A 22202-nucleotide genomic window follows, 5' to 3' on the forward strand; every position below is an offset into this window, starting at 1 on the left:
TGGGCATACCCCAGAGATCGGACATTTTATTTAGTACACTACATCGATATTACACCTGTCCACCTCTGGTTAGGTAGTGACACATGTATATATCGATACAATTTCTCATGTTGGGCACTTTTGACCCGTCGGTATCGTAAGTTATTCTAGCTCCATATGGACGTTTTGCGTCCGCCCACTGCAGTTCGATGGGCGGAGAGAAGTGGGGATGTTGTGGTAACCCCGCCCACACAGGTTGGCTGGAGACACATCATGTGACGGACACGTCAGGTGGTTTTGACGTCACGTGATGCACGGCACAGAAGGTCATGTGACCGGGACCGGACTTGTATACAATCACCACGGTAATGTGTGGCGAGAATTGCCGAGCCCGTTTACTAAGTTATAACATTCAGCTGTGCACACACACCCCCACACGCAATTGGCCAGAAGGTATGCATTAGTTCTGGCACTTGGTTATTTAAGAGACTCCCTATCAGTCTTAGTTTAGCCCCTGACGAAGGTGCATCTCCTAAGCACCGAAACGTACGTCGGGCACCCCCCTTTTTTTGCACTGGGCACTGGTGTCTGTAGCACCATGATCACTATTTGATTTATTTATTTACTTAATTTCTCATTTTCTTTCCTTTGCCTGTCTAGTTAGTTTTACAGGGAGAGAGGCTTTCTTAATTACTACTGCCAGTCTTTTTATGACTGACGCTCTATTTTCCGTGTTAATTTCTGTCGCTCTCTCTGATATGGACACGGCTCAATTTTGGAGCATATATTTATACTAACATTGACATTTTCTGGGGTGTCTAGTAGACGGAGATTTTGCTATTCTGATATCTATACCCCTGAGCAGATCACAATAAAGCTTATTTAATAGGGTCAAGTGAGGATACAGATTAAGCATTATTATCTCCCTAAGCACTCTAGATTGGCAAGGGATTGTAGGATTATTTGTATATGCTTTATTTTATAGGAATATCTTTACCAGATTATTTGGACAGTCAAATGTTGGATTTTTGACTTTACCGCGCTGTATAGATTTTCCAGAATATGCAAACAGTCCCACTCTCACACTGAGACTGCTGTGCATACTTAATTGTTGTTTTTCTGTCGCTAAATTAAAAGCCTAGCTTAGAGAATTATTACACCTTGGCTCTTAAATTCTCACTTTGAATTTATCTATATTATAGTGAATAAACCTGTGTAGAATATTACATACGGAACTGGAGATCTGTTTTATCGTAGGGCCATCAATGAAGCAAAAACATGTAAAATGATTAATAAAAAGATACTTGCAGATGTTCCCCTTTTGCAGGTTTTCAAAGGAATTAGATCCTTCTCCAGTGACTTTTTCTAGGACCAGGACATGGCTGTATTATTTTGTAGTAGCGTGGGTGCGTGTGTGAGAGAGAGATAATCAGAGGCAAACAGAAATTTACTTGATCTGAATTTATCCTAGATCCATACTCTCTCTGACAGTGAATGTAATTATTATTTCAGCATAAAAGGTAGGTGTAAACGTACTAAACAGATCTGATAATAAAAACCTGGTATGTGTGTATCTTTCCTGGGATAAAGGTTTACACCGACTGGGGAATGTGTACTTTAGAAGGGCCTACACATCCCAGCCTGACGTCAGTTATCTAAAGTTCTATTTTTCAGTACATACTTTTACATTTTGTTTCTGTTGTGAATGACTAATATAATTCGTCACTCCACAGCAAGTATGTCAAACTCAAAGGCTAACACGGGCCTAACTGACACTGGATGTCCTCACGCTCATAGGGCTTCAAAGTAAACAAAATAGCACATTTATTTTAAGAAGACGTGTATTTGCATATAACGTGTTTCAATCCACCTACCTTGACATATTAAGAAAAGTTTGGTAATGGGACTGAAATGGTGAATGTATGCTGTCGCACAGCTGATAAAATTTTTTTTTTTTTTTTTTTAAATGACGTTATCTTGTTGATTTTGAAGTCCTATGAGTGTGTTCTGCACTTGGCTGAGATCATCAAACTTGATGATCTCAGCCAATCCAATGCTTTCCTATGGGAGGCTATTATGCATGTGTGTCAAAACGCTGCACTGCCAATCAGTATCTCCATGCAGACCCATTCTAATACACTGACCCAAATTCAATACACTGCCCCCAAATATAATACACATCCCCCTCCCTCCTTATACACTGCTCTGTCCCCCCACTCTAACACACTGCCTCGCCCTCCCTCCTCCAAATTAATATACTGCATGTTCCCTCCCCCACCCCGAATTTAATACACTGCACCTTATGTACTATACATTCAACACAGTACACAGGAAAGTCCCCCAAGCCTCTCTTCCCCTACCTTAAGATGAGCTGTAAGTCCTCCAGTTCCAGTCCAGCTCTTCTCTGCTCAAGCGGGCCAGACGCTCCTCTGGCACTGCTAGCAGGAGGGAAGGGGGAGTAGCAACTTTCTGCATTCTAGCGCCGCGCAGCCAGCATGGACTAATGCTTAGCAGTCTTGCGGCCGCCAAAGCACGCAATTGGCCATGGCAAGGCACCTGCTGCAGCCACAGCACAAAGTGGCCCCAGAGCAGGCGAGCCGTCAATATATTCATTGTGGGCCGCAAGTTTGACATGTTTGCTCTACAGAAACAGAATTTACATCTCTGTGCTTACAGTGATATAGAGTAAAAGTGTTTTCACTATTTATTTATAAATATCAACTTATCAGGCTTTATCATTCTGTGGCAATTTTTGTTCATGTTAGATGAGAGAATGTGAGCAGTTTTCTATCATGTCTGTGCCCCCTGTTAAATTAAAGGGTTACTCCAACCACCACAATCACTTCTGCATTTAGAAGTGGTCATGGTCCGTGTTACGGTGAAAAAGCAGGTGGGGATTGGGAGATCGATCCTTCATTGGTAAATGCAGCGTACAAGCTTGCTTTTGTGATAATCTGCAAACCTTCTCCAGCAAATAAAGACTTTGAAAATAAAAAAAATAAGTAGTCGCAGTGGTAGGGGAACTGTATGTGCAGTGTAATAAAAAATTCATTAAAATAATAATCAAGATGATTTTTTGCTGCTGCCTGTATTAATTATTATAAGAATAGATTATTTCGGAGCAGTTCTTTTAAGAATGAATAAATAGAAATAAATTAAACTGAAAAGTCTGCCTGATTTATAGATGTGGTAAGTAAGCGTATATAGTCTCCAATAATGCCTCTCACACACACTTCACTGTTGAGACTTCTTTACCTTCATAAACTGTGACGTAATATCCTTCTCAAAAGTCTTATTTAAAAATCTAGATTACTTGGGATTACCAACCTTTCCATTGCTTCGGGAATACAAACCATTTGAACTCGCTGCGATAAACGACACCTCTTTGGCTGATATCTTTCAAAACCGACTCTTCTGGCAATATGTATAGAATTTGCCTCTGGCATCCTGACCGTCAGGCCATGGTGTACTAAAAATCCTTTATTACCAAGCAATGGCTAATTCCATTAAGAGAATTCATGGCTGTGTTTAATCGATTTAGTAGTAAGGTTTCGATATAGCCAGAGGTACTCATGTACAATATGATTATCATGTGAATTAGTGTTTATTTCAGAATAGCATGCTTCCTATAGCGTTCTATAGTTTCCAGATTTGAGCCTGTGATATCATACTTAGCCCTATTTGTGACTTTAAAGACATTTACAAGTCTCAGCTTGATCTTCACCGATTTCATTGCCCAATACGTTGACATTTCATTGTGAGCTTTGGATAAAGGAAAATATTGTGTTACGTTCATGTTTGTAAATGTAAACATTCTGGACTAAAATAAACCCCTACCTACATATTAAATAGTCTAGTCACTGAGATCCAGGTAATGGAAATCTGTTGACTCTAGTTGGCAATCAATATTTAAGGACAAACCGTAAAGAAAGTGATGTAGGTCAGAGATGCATTTCATCCTGTCTCTTCAGAAATGACGACACGAGAAGCTTCATTTTTCAACTGCAATGGTTGCTTCAAATAGTTCAATTGTAGTGCGTAGGCTAATCCACAATGGTCCAGTGTCGCAATATACTTCTGTAACCCAGATTATTCACGGGTACGCCAAGTAGTTATGGTTTTACCGTAACATGAGAGGATAGGTCAGAGCAGATATTCTTATCTTTTTTTATTTTTTATTAAATAGCAATTTACATCAGCAAATATAATACTGTCTGAAAAAAAGTATAATCACTGCTTTATTGCTCATTGGTGAAAATACAAATGCTTTTAGAGCTGTCACAACTCTACCATATTCCTTATTTAGGACACACCCAACTGCAATAAATATAGTAAAAAAAAAAACTTTACTTACCTTTTTTCAATAAGCAAAACTTCCTCTGTGCCTGTTCCGCCTTCTGCATCATCACCTGGCACGTGTTGCTCTCTCAGCAGAGGAGCTTTGGAGAATGAGCACAGCGCATGCATCCAATAAAATGCTTCTCAGACGAAAACATTGAATTCAGTGTTGCACTTGGTCACATGACCGAGTTTTACTTGGTTTTAGAGCAGCAGGTGCCTCTAGTGGCTGTCAGGAAGACAACCACTACAGGTGTGTTTTAACCCTGCAATGTAAACATTGGAGTTTCCACACCCACTGCACCCAGAGCACTTCATTAAGACAAAGCGGTCTGAGTGACTATAGTGCTTCTCCAACAACCTCTACTGAGGAAGTTCATTGGGACTTCATGCATGTAGTGCTGGTGGCAAGCTTCGGCATGCGACAGTTTCCCATTCTTAAAGCCTCTATCTGTGCAGATCCGGCCGGAGACAAGAAGGTACTGGAGGAGAGATCCTAGTGTATGGAAGCAGCTTTGGGACTGTGAGTGGTGTTCCTTCAACTGTAATGTTAAGGAATACAGACTGAGAGGAGCCTGCCATAATGTGCATGCTCGGGTCAGGTGCCAAATGTGCATACAATTCATGGTATGCGGGCTGGCTAATAATGCAACTGGTGGTGGGGTTTCACCTCTAGCAGCAGATAGCTTAAGCTGTATATGGTGCACGTATAGACTTTAGGCACTATGACTACTTCAAATTACTGAAGTGGTCATGATGCAGAGAGGGCTATCCTTGTAAAATATGTGTATATTTTAATTTATTTTCTTTTTGCTTCTTATGTTGTCAAAATAAATTCTTAATTTTAATGTCAAAGCCAAAGAGTTATTTCTTTTGGATAAATGTATAGACGTAGGTGATCAGGTGCTCATTCTGGCTGTTTTCTTCAAAATATGTTTTCTATCTTTTAAAATCTACTTTCTTCTTCTTCTAGGTTGGGCCATGCAAGTTGCTGCCTTCATTTTCATCCGTAGGAAGTGGGAGGAGGATAAAAATCACTTTGAAGCCATGCTGGACTATTTTTGTGACATAAATGAACCCCTCCAGCTGCTCATCTTCCCAGAAGGAACTGATCTCACAGGTTAGTAAACCGTTTATTAAAAGCAAAATGATAAAAAAAAAAGTCCTGCTTTGTTCATAGTCTTTGGATGCAATGACTTGTGCCTGGTAGCCAATCTCTGACGTCGTTTAGTTCTGCCCACTGCGTGTCTAGGTCTGCCCATTCCAATTGTGGAATTATCACTTTGCAGTCGTAACCGTTTCACAGATCTGAAAAGTCATGCATGTACTTTCGTTTTTGTATTGTTTTTTTAACCTGTTTCAGCAAATAGACCATTCATTAATTCATTCCTACCTACAATGACACTTTCCCTTATATCCACATTCTCTACCGACCTATCTAAGTGAGCTCTCCAAGTCCGTGTTTAGCAATTCAATCCAGAAGGCCTATGGTGTGTATTTCACCAGTACTTGCGTGGGAGCAGCATTGGTGTGTCTTATGGTATTTTACCATTATGCGTGTTTCATAGCTAAAATGATTTTGGTAGGTGGCTATTAAATCAATACTTTTTGGTATATAATAACACAGAGTTCCTTTCATTCCATTTTCATAATTTCAAATATAAATTGCTGCCACTTTTAGATACGCTTTGAAAGCCGCTATTCAGCTGATAAATTTTCTTTTTATTGCACCTTTCGTAAGGTTTCCAAAGAAAGACTTGGATTATGTCACTGAATTCTTATTAAAGGCATTTAGACAAAGGCAAAATGTTACGTAGCGGTTTATCCCTCATTCAGCTTTGGCAGTTTGCGTAAATGGCAGCTAATCTATAATACTGCTCATAGAAAATGAACGGAGGAGGAAGCTGAATAAAGTCTGGCTGAGATTATCTCACTGGCTTTGCATAGTATCCTGGGATTACGTTTCCACCTGACTATTTTTGTCAGCGTGCAGGATGGACGTCAACAGAACGTAACATTGGGAGTATTAATAGGAGCGTTTTATTTATAAATGTATACACCGTGTGCTAGTCCTAGCATTGCGAAATATTGATCTCTCCTGCCACTGTAGCAAACTCAGATACCTATACAGACCTACAAAATAGTTAATTACAGACAGAATTTGATTTCGACAAATAATGTCCTTGGTCCATCTAGAGTTAAATATATTCAGCCTTTCAGAAATGTTTACCAGTTTAGGTTCACTGTCCTGTTTGTTGTTTGGCCTGCAGTAATTGAGGAAGGTTTCACAATCCGAGATATGTGGTGAAGTTATTGTAAGAATCAAACCACAGATGGCCTAGACCAGGGTTCAAAATGTCACATTCTATGCTACTACCCAAGCTAAACGTTACTCACCAATGCAAGCCTGGAGGGTCCATGGCTCACTCACCAGGAATGGATCTCTACTCTACAGGGCTCAATTTCTAACTCGTCAGTGGCTGGGGGAAGTTTTGATGCCTGGCCTTGACTGTGTGAGTGCTTACTGTCATCCAGGACCCATGTGTCAGATGCCATTTAGGAGGTGAATTACTGTGTTTATGTAGCCCTAGTCACACCTCCCTGCATGTGACTTCATTAAGCTAGAGTTGTTTTGGTACTTAGTGTACACCTTTAATCCTGTAAATGTGGAAAGTGCCTTTAATGTGACACTTGATACAACATTGATGGTCATTTGATGCAGCAATGTGGTATACCGCTGATCACAGGGTGTAGCAATATGGTATACCGCTGGTCGCAGGGTGTAGCAATGTGGTATACCACTGTTTGCAGGGTGTAGCAATGTGGTATACCGCTGTTCGCAGGGTGTAGCAATGTGGTATACCGCTGTTCGCAGGGTGTAGCAATGTGGTATACCGCTGGTCGCAGGGTGTAGCAATGTGGTATACTGCTGTTCGCAGGGTGTAGCAATGTGGTATACCGCTGGTCGCAGGGTGTAGCAATGTGGTATACCGCTGGTCGCAGGGTGTAGCAATGTGGTATACCGCTGTTCGCAGGGTGTAGCAATGTGGTATACCGCTGGTCGCAGGGTGTAGCAATGTGGTATACCGCTGGTCACAGGGTGTAGCAATGTGGTATCGCGCTGATCACAGTTTGTAGCAATGTGGTATACTGCTGATCACAGGGTGTAGCAATGTGGTATCGCGCTGGTCACAGGGTGCAGCAATGTGGTATCGCGCTGGTCACAGGGTGCAGCAATGTGGTATCGCGCTGGTCACAGGGTGCAGCAATGTGGTATACTGCTGGTCACAGGGTGCAGCAATGTGGTATACTGCTGGTCACAGGGTGAAGCAATGTGGTATACTGCTGGTCACAGGGTGTAGCAATGTGGTATACCGCTGTTCGCAGGGTGTAGCAATGTGGTATACCGCTGGTCGCAGGGTGTAGCAATGTGGTATACTGCTGTTCGCAGGGTGTAGCAATGTGGTATACCGCTGGTCGCAGGGTGTAGCAATGTGGTATACCGCTGGTCGCAGGGTGTAGCAATGTGGTATACCGCTGTTCGCAGGGTGTAGCAATGTGGTATACCGCTGGTCGCAGGGTGTAGCAATGTGGTATACCGCTGGTCACAGGGTGTAGCAATGTGGTATCGCGCTGATCACAGTTTGTAGCAATGTGGTATACTGCTGATCACAGGGTGTAGCAATGTGGTATCGCGCTGGTCACAGGGTGCAGCAATGTGGTATCGCGCTGGTCACAGGGTGCAGCAATGTGGTATCGCGCTGGTCACAGGGTGCAGCAATGTGGTATACTGCTGGTCACAGGGTGCAGCAATGTGGTATACTGCTGGTCACAGGGTGAAGCAATGTGGTATACTGCTGGTCACAGGGTGCAGCAATGTGGTATACTGCTGGTCACAGGGTGCAGCAATGTGGTATACTGCTAGTCACAGGGTGCAGCAATGTGGTATACTGCTAGTCACAGGGTGTAGCAATGTGGTATACTGCTAGTCACAGGGTGTAGCAATGTGGTATACTGCTGGTCACAGGGTGTAGCAATGTGGTATACTGCTGGTCACAGGGTGTAGCAATGTGGTATACTGCTGGTCACAGGGTGTAGCAATGTGGTATACTGCTGGTCACAGGGTGTAGCAATGTGGTATACTGCTGTTCACAGGGTGTAGCAATGTGGTATACTGTTGGTCACAGGGTGTAGCAATGTGGCATACCGCTGGTCACAGTGTGCAGCAATGTGGTATACCGCTGGTCGCAGGGTGTAGCAATGTGGTATACCGCTGGTCGCAGGGTGTAGCAATGTGGTATACTGCTGGTCACAAAGTACATATAGAAATAAAAAAATATTCAAGAGGCACTACCCAGAACATGCGTTATTATTTAGCAGTGTTGCTAAAAATATTTTACAAATACACAATATTTATACAAAATACACTTTCATTACTGTTCCAGGGATCTTGGGTGTACTCACCATTTTACCCCATTACCTCCCCCAAGTGTTGAGGGTAGACAAGTTAGCTTGTTTTGGTCCCACCGTGGTTATTATGGTATATTGGGGACCCTCTCGTGGGGAATTACTTTAATTTTATTTTTGTGGTAGATATACAAGATGATATAGAGACATATCTATCTGTGAACAAAAGTTGTGATAACGCGAATAAATATGAGACGGATTAGGCTTCCATCCCTAGTGATCCCTTCTTATCTCTCATCGCATGTGTTAACAGTTTTTACACGGAGAGATCTCTCCTGCATAAAGAAGGAACCTTCGGTGTGCCTCGCTTCATTCATTCATAGTGACGCACAGACTTCAAGGTCAGCTGTAGGTTGATTTCTAGCACTTAGATGTTTTGTGAGATGCACTTTTTCTTCACAATATCAGGACTTCATTTCAATACAGGCATCGTGTTTGCCACAAACTGCAATCATTTCTCTCTTGTCAAGAAGACTTTCCTATGCACCTACAAGTCTTTCTGTAAAAATAAATAAATTACAAATAATAAATGTATGTGTTAATATATCTATCAGCGTGAGTATATCTATATTTATACTTCTGAAATAAATGGGATTCATTTACTTTTTTTTCCCCCATCATTTTGCTCTTTTTATAGTCTTAAGCATTACAAATGGTATTTATTTTTATTGTACTTAATTTGTTTTACCATCTCAATGAGATGAATGAAGTACTGCATAGCTGATATTGGCTGCTAAGATCTTAATGATTCTATGACTATTCATAGCAGTGTGAGTAAAGCTATAAATCTAATAAAACAAACAAATAAATAATTTCTAGCGCTAATGAGCGTATTAGTAGGCAGCTAAAACAACCCAGAGTCTCTTCCTTCTGGTAAAAAGTTCAGTTTGGGAGCAGCACCTTGCAGATAGTCTCGAATCCAGGAGATGGTCAGTGGATATGTGGAGAGAAAAGAAACAAGAGAAAACAATATAGTGTAGTATCTTCTAACAGTTGGTGATAGGAAGCCTATAAAACACACACTTACAATTTTCAGGTGCTATAGATCAGCTCCAGATGGTAGTGCCTATTGATGTGGTGGTGGTTCTGTAGGGCCTTGGCAGGTGTTGTATCTGGATCTGATTGCAGTAGAAATTGTGTGTATCTACAAACTTGAAAGCTAGATTTGTATGCAAAAAACAAAACCGCAAATAGTGCTCACTGGTATAAAATCGAACGTCAAAATAAATAAAATAAAAAGGTACTCACAATCCCAATCGCGTACATGGTATAATCCGCACTAAGTTTGTAGCTGGAGTTTTCCTCTTGATAAAATCTTCTCAAAAAACTTCCAGTAGAGTCCAGAATGGTGTAAAAAGGGATTACATTTGTTGTTATAAATACAAATATTAAAATACACGAACGTGTTTCACCAAGTTATAGGCTTTTGCAAAGTGTACACGAACGAGTTTCACCAAGTTATAGGCTTTTTCAAAGTGTACACGAACGTGTTTCACCAAGTTATAGGCTTTTTCAAAGTGTACACGAACGTGTTTCACCAAGTTATAGGCTTTTTCAAAGTGTACACGAACGTGTTTCACCAAGTTATAGGCTTTTTCAAAGTGTACACAAACGTGTTTCACCAAGTTATAGGCTTTTTCAAAGTGTACACGAACGTGTTTCACCAAGTTATAGGCTTTTTCAAAGTGTACACGAACGTGTTTCACCAAGTTATAGGCTTTTTCAAAGTGTACACGAACGTGTTTCACCAAGTTATAGGCTTTTCAAAGTGTACATGAACGTGTTTCACCAAGTTATAGGCTTTTTGGAAAGTATTTACAACACAAAAGGTGCCATGCAACTAGTTATCGGAACGAACAATGCTTAAAGGGACACTTTAGGAATCCAAAACTATAGTTTCTCTCTGCCCCCGCATTCCCTTCTCTGCAGCTTTGGTTTTTTAACCCAAATAATGACAAGTGCTGCGCGCACATTAGGTGTTCTAAGCATTGAGTTGATGCTTTCCTGTGCGGTTTTTCATGCAAAATGTGAGGATGTCCAGTGCTGTTTCATGTTGTTATATTTCTTTATATGAAATGGATTTATTAAACCACAATCTGGAAAATTATATATTTTCTAACAGTTCGCCATGGTATGCCAGTAACTGAGACTAATCAAAAATGAAAGAATACTCAACTAAGATTTATTTTATCATTCAATTCAAAAGAAAATATATACATTACATCATTACATCCTGTGCTCATATCTATTTTTACTTTTTTTTATTGTTGATCCAAGAAAAACTGTGGCGATGAAATGTGTGTTTAAATCAACTACTAAGATGCTGTCACTTCAGTATAAGCTCTGGAACTTGTTCTTCCAAACCAGGCTGAAGAACATTGGAAAATCGTGACAACTCCTAAAACCATACGTTGAGAACTGCCAGCTGGCACACGGATCTGAAGAACAATTCTTTAACCTACAACTTGTTCCATGAAATATGGACATCGAAGGAATGGATTAGGCCAGGGAAAGAAAGATGATGACTGAGGTGAATTGAGGTAGTAACACATACTTGAGATTAGCAGTGACAAAGGTAGAAAGAATGGACTTGGCAAGAAGTGGCATAACCTGGCCAGAAATCGTTATGCATGTCTGTAGTTAAAGACATTCGACAATTTATTAATAGGACTTGATATATGTTTGCTTTATATTCATTTTATTCTTTACGCCTCTTATTAAACTATCATCAACTTGTGTGTTGTAGTTACACCAGCATGTGTGCATCATTGCCATCACAGGAGACAATTTCACCTTATGATAAAACATAAAAAATAACTTTACTTTTAGAATATTACATATTCAATGTTCCTATTCCTATTTATACTCGTATTAGATATGTAGGTTAAAAATAACAGATGATAAATTATGATGTTGTACTACGAGAAGTCTGTAATATGGATGTATAATGAGAAGATTGAGGGTCGAGTGTCTCCATATGTGTCCTTATCTGGGCAGTGTTTTAGCTAAATGATCTGATGTCATTATAGTCATGTTTCAGGGGTGTGGAATAAAACAAACAAACTACTTGCCCAGGGACTAAAGCATTTGCCCAGTCTACTTGTCCGTCGTGACAATCTACTTGTCCTGATACAAAAAATTATTTTAATCAAAACTGTATTTAAATAAGGTCTTTATAGTAACTTAGGAGACAGACCTAACAATACTTAAATGCAATCAACAAATGCAAGTAGGAAGTGAACTTAAAAAGAATAAGTTTGAAAAAAGAATTGTAACTTACTTTATCAAAAATATAATAATTAACTGAGGCAACCTCATGAGGCCATTTATATCCATTGACATGCTTGGTTACAGAAAAGGCAGTGCTTACACTGCTGAGCCTATAGGGTCAATCCCTTTGCTATAGAACCACTACATTAACTGTAGTAGTTCTGGTGCCTAGAGCTCCCCTTTCAAAACTGGTCTTTGAGAATATAGTGTGGGTGGGATAGCTATGTAGTGTGTAGGCGTTGCAGTGTGTATAAGAAACATAGTGTAAGGTGGGATAAGGATGTAGTGTGTATTTGTGTAGGTTATGTAGTGTGTTTTGGACACGCCAGCCCTGGATGCCTTGAAGGACGACGTCCCGGGCGATAGGATTTGAGAATCCCTGATGTTTATAAAAGAATAGTAGATCAAGGACCACGTTCTCCTACTCTTCGGTTGCTCTATCTCTGTATCATCATTAAGCTGTATAATTTAAGTTTCTACGGATGTATTGCGGTTTGCATTGTGAAGAGAATGAATGTATATTTTTGGGTGATAAAGAGGTATATTACGGTAAGCCATTCCTACAAGAGGATATATACATAACAAAGACTCTAATCACCCATATACCTATTTATTACACGTGTTCTCTTCTTTTTCTTCACGTGATACTCCGTATTCTTTTAAATGTGCAGTAAAGGTTTAGCAATTGCCATCGCCGTCCAGTGAAGTCCTGGCACAGCCAAGGCACATTGCATTGGAGTGGAGAAACCGTAGCATTGTTTATGATTGTCCTTCCCCACATGCTATATTTACTGTTCGAACAAGGCAGAGTTTATAACAATGATTGACAAAGGGCCAAGATGGAAGCACTCCGTTCACAGATAGAGCTGTGTGGATTACTGCATTGAATTTCATTTTCCAGACCTCACAATTTAATTAATGTAGAAATATAATTGTAAACCTCCTGGAAAGTGACAATTGCATTTTAATTGCCCAAGGCACTTTAAAAACAGAGTTCCTTGGAAAAGGTGGATGCCTAACGTTCTGTTTAGTTATCCTTGTGTTAGAGCTCTTTACGTTTTGAATACATGCATTTATGGAGTTTAATAACCCCATCTTTTTCTGGAGATCTCATTACGATTTTTTTTTTTTTTTTTTACGATATATTATTTTAGTAAAGTTTCTTTTTCATTGGCTGATAACTTTGAACCTCCTTGGAGTTTACACTTCTTTGCAATGTATTTCTTTATTTCTCTTGTCAGAATATTGCAGCAATTGTGTTTTCTGTTAGGAAGACCACACTAGGTTTCTGAAGGTTCACTTTGGAAATGGAATTGTATCGGAGCACTCAAAGCATCCATTACATAGGACCCTCTAGATGTCCAATTGGTTCCACTAATCAGGTTTTTTTTTAAAGGCTTCTGGGCTACAGTTGGAAGAGCACAAAAAGGAAGATGCAAAGGTTCATCTCAAAACCAAAGTCTGGGTTTCTCTGGCTCCAGCCAAGATCTGCCCCAACCTTCACCCCATCAGCAGCATCACTGCTTATTTTTGCCAATAAAGAAAAATTCTAGATTTGCATTCATAATGTGTAGCTAAAATATTATTTCCTAGAAAGCATTATCTCACCATGGTTCCTTGTAAGAAGATTTTAAGATGGGCAGTCTAGGCTTCCTATTTACATAGAAATTCCATCTATTCCATGTCTGTAATGAGTAAATATACCCATTATGCAAACATGCATTATATTGTGCATTCTACTTTTAGATTAGTAATCATTTTCTGCAATTTCATTTTCATATTTTGTAATGCAGGATGTTCCCCCGGGCAGGGTCACTGCATGTGCGCTCCCTTCTCTTTTGATTAATTCTGTTCTTTTAATAAATTGCTCATAGTTACATTTCTGCCCTACATAGGCTCCTTCTCTGGAGGTCTCAGAAAATACATAATTTGCTGTCATATTTAGTGATGTACCGAACTGTCCGCTGGCGAACAGTTCCCGGCGAAATTAGCGTGTTCGCGTTCGCCACGGCGGGCGGACACATGCGCAGTTTGATCCGCCCCCTATTCGTCATCATTGGGCAAACTTTGACCCTGTGCCTCTCGGTCAGCAGACACATTCCAGCCAATCAGCAGCACTCCCTCCCTTCCACACCCTCCAACCTCCCTCCCAGCATCCATTTTCGATTCATTCGGAAGATGCATGCTTAGTGAGAGGAGGGAAAGTTTAGCTGCTGCTGATTAGATAGGGAAATTGATAGCTAGGCTAGGGTATTCAGTGTCCACTACAATCCTGAAGGACTCATCTGATCTCTGCTGTAAGGACAGCACCCCAAAAAGCCCTTTTTAGGGCTATAACATCAGGCTGCTTTTTTTTTTTTTTTTCCTGTGTAATGTAATTGCAGGTGCCTGCCTGCCAGCTTATGTGTGAGGTTCACATTGGATACTGTGCCTATTTGCCCAGTGCCACCACTCATATCTGTTTTAACAATAGGTTAAGGTTTACATTTAAAATATATATTTTTTTTTTCACTGTAATAGAAGAGCAGTTGCCTGCCTGCCAGCTTCTGTGTGAGGTTGGATGTCTTGCCCATTTGCACAGTCAGTGCCACCACTCATATCTGTTTTAACAATTGGTTAAGCTTTAGATTTTAAAGAAATCATTTTTTTTCACTGTAATAGAAGATCAGTTAGTTGTCTGCAAGCATCTGGGTGTCAGGCCTACTTCAGCGTGTGCTCTGCAGACCTGTGCCAGCGTGCTTTGACAGTTGCCAATCATATCTGGTGTCTCTTTAGCGTGCTTTTACAAAGAAAAAAGGTTTCCAGTGTAAGCTAATAGCAGACAGTCAGTGTCCTTCAAGCGGCTCTGTCAGGCCTTCCTTCAGCGTTTGCCCTGCACAACCCTGCCAGCGTACTTTGACAGTTGCCACTCATATCTGGTGTCTCTATAGCGTGCTTTTACAACCAAAATGTTGTTTCCACTGTAATAGAAGAGCAGTTGCCTGCCTGCCTGCCAGCTTCTGTGTGAGGTTCACATTGGATACTGTGCCTACTTGCCCAGTGCCACCACTCATATCTGTTTTAACAATTGGTTAAGCTTTACATTTAAAATAAATAATTTGTTTTCACTGTAATAGAAGAGCAGTTGCCTGCCTGCCTGCCAGCTTCTGTGTCAGGTTGGATGCCTTGCCCATTTGCACAGTCAGTGCCACACTCATATCTGTTTTAACAATAGCTTAAGCTTTAGATTTTAAAGAAATCATTTTTTTTCACTGTAATAGAAGAGCAGTTAGTTGTCTGCAAGCGTCTGGGTGTCAGGCCTACTTCAGCGTGTGCTCTGCAGACCTGTGCCAGCGTGCTTTGACAGTTGCCAATCATATCTGGTGTCTCTTTAGCGTGCTTTTACAAAGAAAAAAGGTTTCCACTGTAAGCTAATAGCAGACAGTCAGTGTCCTTCAAGCGGCTCTGTCAGGCCTACTTCAGCGTGTGCCCTGCACAACCCTGCCAGCGTACTTTGACAGTTGCCACTCATATCTGGTGTCTCTATAGCGTGCTTTTACAACCAAAATTTTGTTTCCACTGTAATAGAAGAGCAGTTGCCTGCCTGCCAGCTTCTGTGTGAGGTTCACATTGGATACTGTGCCTACTTGCCCAGTGCCACCACTCATATCTGTTTTAACAATTGGTTAAGCTTGGAAGCAGGGGGGGTCGTCGCAAGGAGCTAGTGGCACAGTCAGACAGCATGCATCGGCACCCGGGGTCAGCCCGACAGCACGCCAATCAACGCATGCTGTGTCCACCACCAGAATGCCGTCATTGCAGAGCTCAGCAGTGTGGCATGTTTTTTGTGTGTCTGCCTCTGACAACAGCGATGCCATTTGCAACCTGTGCCAAAGGAAACTGAGTCGTGGGAGGTCCAACACCCACCTAGGTACAACTGCTTTGCGTAGGCACATGATCTCACATCACAAACGCCTATGGGATCAACACATGAGTACAAGCAGCACGCCTACTCTAAGCCGCCATCCTCCTCCTGGTCCAGCATCTTCAGCCACGTCAACCACTGCTGTCCTTCTTGCCCCCTCTCAACCATCCGCCACTCCGTCTCCCGCCTTGAGCAGTTCCCGCTCATCTGCCCACAGTCATGTGTCTGTCAAGGACATGTTTGAGCGTAAGAAGCCAATGTCACCAAGTCACCCCCTTGCCCAGCGTCTGACAGCTGGCTTGTCCGAACTATTAGCCCGCCAGCTTTTACCATACAATCTGGTTGAGTCTGAGGCGTTCAAAAATTTTTTAGCTATTGGGACACCGCAGTGGAAGGTACCCGGCCGGAATTTCTTTTCACAAAAGGCAATCCCCAACTTGTACTCGATTGTGCAAAAGGAAGTCATGGCATGTCTGGCACACAGTGTTGGGGCAAGGGTCCATCTGACCACTGATACCTGGTCTGCAAAGCATGGTCAGGGCAGGTATATCACCTACACTGCGCATTGGGTAAACCTGCTGACGGCTGACAAGCAAGGAATGCGTGGCATTGCAGAGGAGTTGGTGACACCGCCACGAATTGCAGGCAGTCCTGCTGCCACCTCCTCTACTCCTCCTACTCCATCCTCTTCCATAACCTCCTCGGTTGAGTCCTCTTGTGCCGCTTCTTCTTGCTCCACATCAACGGCACCCCCCCAGCTCCCCAGGTACTATTCCACATCCCGGATACGGCAGTGTCACGCCGTCTTGGGTTTGACTTGCTTGAAAGCAGAGAGTCACACCGGACAAGCACTCCTGTCCGCCCTGAACGCACAGGTGGAAAAGTGGCTGACTTCGCAGCAACTGGATATCGGCAAAGTGGTGTGTGACAACGGAAAAAATTTGATAGCGGCATTGAAGTTGGGCAAGTTGACACATGTGCCGTGCATGGCACGTGTGTAATCTGATCGTACAACGCTTTGTGCATAAGTACACAGGCTTACAGGACGTCCTGAAGCAGGCCAGGAAGGTGTGTGGCCATTTCAGGCGTTCCTACACGGCCATGGCTCACTTTGCCGATATCCAGCGGCGAAACAACATGCCAGTGAGGCGCTTGATTTGCGACAGCCCTACACGTTGGAATTCAACACTCCTAATGTTCGACCGCCTGCTCCAACAAGAAAAAGCTGTTAATGAATATTTGTATGACCGGGGTGCTAGGACAACCTCTGGGGAGCTGGGAATTTTTTTGCCACGTTACTGGACGCTCATGCGCAATGCCTGTAGGCTCATGCGTCCTTTTGAGGAGGTGACAAACCTAGTCAGTCGCAACGAAGGCACCATCAGCGACATCATACCATTTGTTTTCTTCATGGAGCGTGCCCTGCGAAGAGTGCTGGATCAGGCTGTAGATGAGCGTGAAGAGGAAGAGGAAGAGTTGTGGTCACCATCACCACCAGAATCAGCCTTATCAGCATCGCTTGCTGGACCTGCGGCAACGCTGGAAGAGGATTGTGAGGAAGAGGAGTCAGAGGAGGATTGTAGCTTTGAGGAGGAGGAGGAGGAGCAAGACCAAACACAACAGGCATCCCAGGGTGCTCGTTGTCACCTATCTGGTACCCGTGGTGTTGTACGTGGCTGGGGGGAAGAACATACCTTCAATGACATCAGTGAGGAGGAGGAACGGGAAATGAGTAGCTCGGCATCCAACCTTGTGCAAATGGGGTCTTTCATGCTGTCCTGCCTGTTGAGGGACCCTCGTATAAAAAGGCTGAAGGAGAACGACCTGTACTGGGTGTCCACGCTACTAGACCCCCGGTATAAGCAGAAAGTGGCGGAAATGTTACCGAATTACAACAAGTCGGAAAGGATGCAGCATTTGCAAAATAAATTAAAAAGTATGCTTTACACAGCGTATAAGGGTGATGTCACAGCACAACGGGAATCTAACAGGGGGAGAGGTGGAAGTCATCCTCCTCCTCCTCCTCCCACGACCACGCCGGCAAGGACAGGACGCTTTAAAGACGTGTTGTTGATGGAGGACATGCGGACCTTTTTAAGTCCTATGCATTGCCACAGCCCTTCGGGATCCACCCTCACAGAGCGACTCGACCGACAGGTAGCAGACTACCTCGCCTTAACTGCAGATATCGACACTCTGAGGAGCGATGAACCCCTTGACTACTGGGTGTGCAGGCTTGACCTGTGGCCTGAGCTATCCCAATTTGCGATAGAACTTCTGGCCTGCCCCGCTTCAAGTGTCCTGTCAGAAAGGACCTTCAGTGCAGCAGGAGGTATTGTCACTGAGAAGAGAAGTCGCCTAGGTCAAAAAAGTCTAGATTACCTCACCTTTATTAAGATGAATGAGGGATGGATCCCGAAGGGACTGACACTGGGCGATACATTCGATTAAAAAAGGCCTGATGAGATGAGCTGCCTTGGGCTAAAAATGGTCCACACGCTGCTGTATTTTACCTCTGAATGACGTTTGACTTGCGTGACTTATCCGCCACCAACTAGGGTTCAAGCCGCCATGTTTTAGGGCACTTTCTGCCTGTGAAACAAACATCAATTTTTCTGGCCGCTGCTACAGCAGCGGCTGCAACAATACCAAATTTTTCAGGCATGTGTACATGCCTAATTTTTAGGCCCACTGGTGCAGCACTGTGGCTTCAAAAACCAAACCAAAAATTAAAATCCTCCAAGATGGCACCAATATACCAGTGGTCTAAGCATCTTCCCACCTTGGCCTAAAAAGGGGAGGTGATTCAACAATTAAAAATCTCTGCCATTTACACGTCCACTGATAGGAGACGCGGAAGGTATTAAACTGATATGAACAATACTCCACTCCTATCAGTAGGTCCGTCCCATTGTGATTTATGCCCCCCACCCACCGCGCAGGGATGGGGGCCGGGGGGAGGAAAGTAGGCCACCCCATGGTGATTTATGGCCCCCACCCACCGCTCAGGGGTTGGGGAGGACAGTAGCTCCCCCCAGTGTGTATCAGGGGCTTTGAGGACAGGTGTCAATCCATACCTGCCAAGTGACCCTATGTAGGGGGAACAGTCTCTATTCTGCTCTGTGTCAGTGTGTATCATGGTCTCTGTGGACGGTGAACAGTCTCTATTCTGCTCTGTGTCAGTGTGTATCATGGTCTCTGTGGACAGGGAACAGTCTATATTCTGCTCTGTGTCAGTGTGTATCAGGGGCTTTGAGGACAGGTGTCAATCCATATCTGCCAAGTGACCCTATGTAGGGGGAACAGTCCCTATTCTGCTCTGTGTCAGTGTGTATCATGGTCTCTGTGGACAGGGAACAGTCTCTATTCTGCTCTGTGTCAGTGTGTATCAGGGGTTTTGAGGACAGGTGTCAATCCATATCTGCCAAGTGACCCTATGTAGGGGGAACAGTCCCTATTCTGCTCTGTGTCAGTGTGTATCATGGTCTCTGTGGACAGGGAACAGTCTCTATTCTGCTCTGTGTCAGTGTGTATCAGGGGTTTTGAGGACAGGTGTCAATCCATATCTGCCAAGTGACCCTATGTAGGGGGAACAGTCCCTATTCTGCTCTGTGTCAGTGTGTATCATGGTCTCTGTGGACAGGGAACAGTCTCTATTCTGCTCTGTGTCAGTGTGTATCAGGGGTTTTGAGGACAGGTGTCAATCCACATCTGCCAAGTGACCCTATGTAGGGGGAACAGTCCCTATTCTGCTCTGTGTCAGTGTGTATCATGGTCTCTGTGGACAGGGAACAGTCTCTATTCTGCTCTGTGTCAGTGTGTATCAGGGGTTTTGAGGACAGGTGTCAATCCATATCTGCCAAGTGACCCTATGTAGGGGGAACAGTCCCTATTCTGCTCTGTGTCAGTGTGTATCATGGGTTTTGAGGACAGGTGTCAATCCATATCTGCCAAGTGACCCTATGTAGGGGGAACAGTCTCTATTCTGCTCTGTGTCAGTGTGTATCAGGGCTAGGCTTTGAGGACAGGTGTCAATGTTAGGTGATTTCTGCCCTTTATGGATTAAAAGCAGACTCTGCATCAACTGTGCAATTTTCCATGGGAGTTTTGCCATGGATCCCCCTCTGGCATGCCACAGTCCAGGTGTTAGTCCCCTTGAAACAACTTTTCCATCACTATTGTGGCCAGAAAGAGTCCCTGTTGTTTTTAAAATTCGCCTGCCCATTGAAGTCAATGGCGGTTCGCCGGTTCGCGAACATTTGCGGAAGTTCGCGTTCGCCGTTCGCGAACCGAAAATTCCGGGTTCGCGACAACACTAGTCATATTGCCAAAAACTGTTTGTTAGTCAGATTTCTCTACATAAGCTTCATCCTAGATGTAATATAACCTTGTAGCCAATGGTTTGATTGTTCTGAGAAATAGTCTTTTTTAATATGTGGATATTAGCGGCACATCCTTCTCTGTCTGTACGGGGACAAGCTGTGGATCACTATCCATCTCCATTCTGTCTAATTAAATTAAAGTAAATTTGTTTTGTTACCGATGTTCGTACACCCCAATCCTTCCATATACTCTGTCCCCTTACAGAGCTCTTTGTGCCTAAGCAAAAGCCTCTCCTATTCTTAGTTTCATTTCTAACACTTTTTTTAGCCAAATATATTTTGTGTGTGATTGTACTAAATTAAAGAAAAAAGCTAGAAAACACTCCCCATCCCAAATAAAAAGCGCAAAAAATAAATAATTTAGTAGCTATACCCCAGTGAAAACATGCATGCATTTTTAACCCCTTAAGGACCAAACTTCTGGAATAAAAGGAAATCATGACATGTCACACATGTCATGTGTCCTTAAGGGGTTAAGGCGGTATATCTGAAAATAGCTTGCAAAAACTGCATATATCTTGTCTGCAGCCTTTACAAGCCCACCCCTTCTAGTCCCGCCCAGACTCTCTCCTGCTGTCTAATCACACACTTCCTAATGCAGCTCAATGAGAAGTCTTTGCAAGGCAGGTGTTCTGGACAATTGCTACGTCTTGAGTTCTATTGAAAACTTTTGTGAAATATGAAAAGAGGACACACTCTTCGCACAGAAAGCACTTCAGCAAGCTAAAATGCTTAAAACATTTGGGTTGGTCCCTTAAGGAAGCTTATCCTGTTTAGCACTGTCTATTTAGCACTCTTACATGGTTTGTCATATTTATATGAGCGATACAGAATTTGAAATGTCAGTTATGGATCGCAAAGGTCAGGCATAACCAAGTATCTATCAAGGGCAAAGCTGACAAACACTTAAGGGGACAGTAAAGGCACCAAAGCAACTTTAGCTTAACGAAGCAGTTTTGGTGTATAGATCATGCCTCTGAATTCTCTCTGTTCCATTCTTTGCCATTTAGGAGTTAAATTACTTTTCTTTATGTTTATGCCTCTCCTGGCTGTGACGCACACATAAAAATGTATGGTTTCATTTTCAATCAGATGTTAATTTACTTAAGAAGTTTTTATCCCCTGCTCTGTAAATTGAACTTTAATCACACACTGATGGCTCCTTCAAGGTCTAGCATTCTATTAACGGAGCAGAAAATAAAAAAATCTCATTTAAACAGACTGTGCAATGACAGACGTTTAAACATTAGTTCTCTATTTACAGGAAGTGTTTAGGAGGACTATGTAAGTGACATGCAGGGAGGTGTGCCCAGGACAAATTGAATTCACTCCTAATTGCAGAGAATTGAGCAGTGAGACTGCAGGGGCGTGATCTCTACACCAAATCTGCTTTATTAAGCTAAAGTTGTTTTGATGGCTATAGTTTCCCTTTAAGTTAATGGTCCGGAAACACTAAAGATTTCTTGAACCAGATACAGTGAGCAGTTGGCATCGCTCTCTAGCTAAGTCGATGGCATAGAATCAGGTCAGATACAGTGAGTGACCGGAAGTGCTATAGTGTGACCAGATTGACCGGTATTGTGACATCCGGCTGCCATGTCCTGCAGATCACTGACCCACTAATCTTTCCAAAGACAAGGGCCTTTTCTCTGACACCATCTATAAATAGCATTGTGCTATTGTCTCCAAGCATGTTTATAACCGATTAAATGGAATTACATTATTGTGTGCTCTCTCTGATGTCCCTGTTGTAGTTTTGCTATTTCATTATCAAAGTATTTTATTGGAAATCTTAAACTGTGATTGCATGTACAAATGCCTAAACCTTAAATGCTAAGGTGCTCACTTATTTAACAGTTATT

At 42.6% G+C, this 22202-nt stretch overlaps 1 protein-coding gene across 1 annotated transcript in view; it reads left to right on the forward strand.

The window, feature by feature from the left end:
* The window catches only part of LCLAT1 (lysocardiolipin acyltransferase 1), a 170634-nt gene that overhangs the window by 48679 nt on the left and 99753 nt on the right, over positions 1 to 22202 (forward strand). Inside the window, exon 4 of the mRNA XM_063444077.1 lies at positions 5291 to 5437. Within this exon, the coding sequence (XP_063300147.1) occupies positions 5291 to 5437 (147 nt within the window). The remainder of the gene's footprint in view (positions 1 to 5290; positions 5438 to 22202) is intronic.

The sequence above is a fragment of the Pelobates fuscus genome, chromosome 2 (assembly GCF_036172605.1).
Source record: "Pelobates fuscus isolate aPelFus1 chromosome 2, aPelFus1.pri, whole genome shotgun sequence".
NCBI lineage: Eukaryota > Metazoa > Chordata > Amphibia > Anura > Pelobatidae > Pelobates > Pelobates fuscus.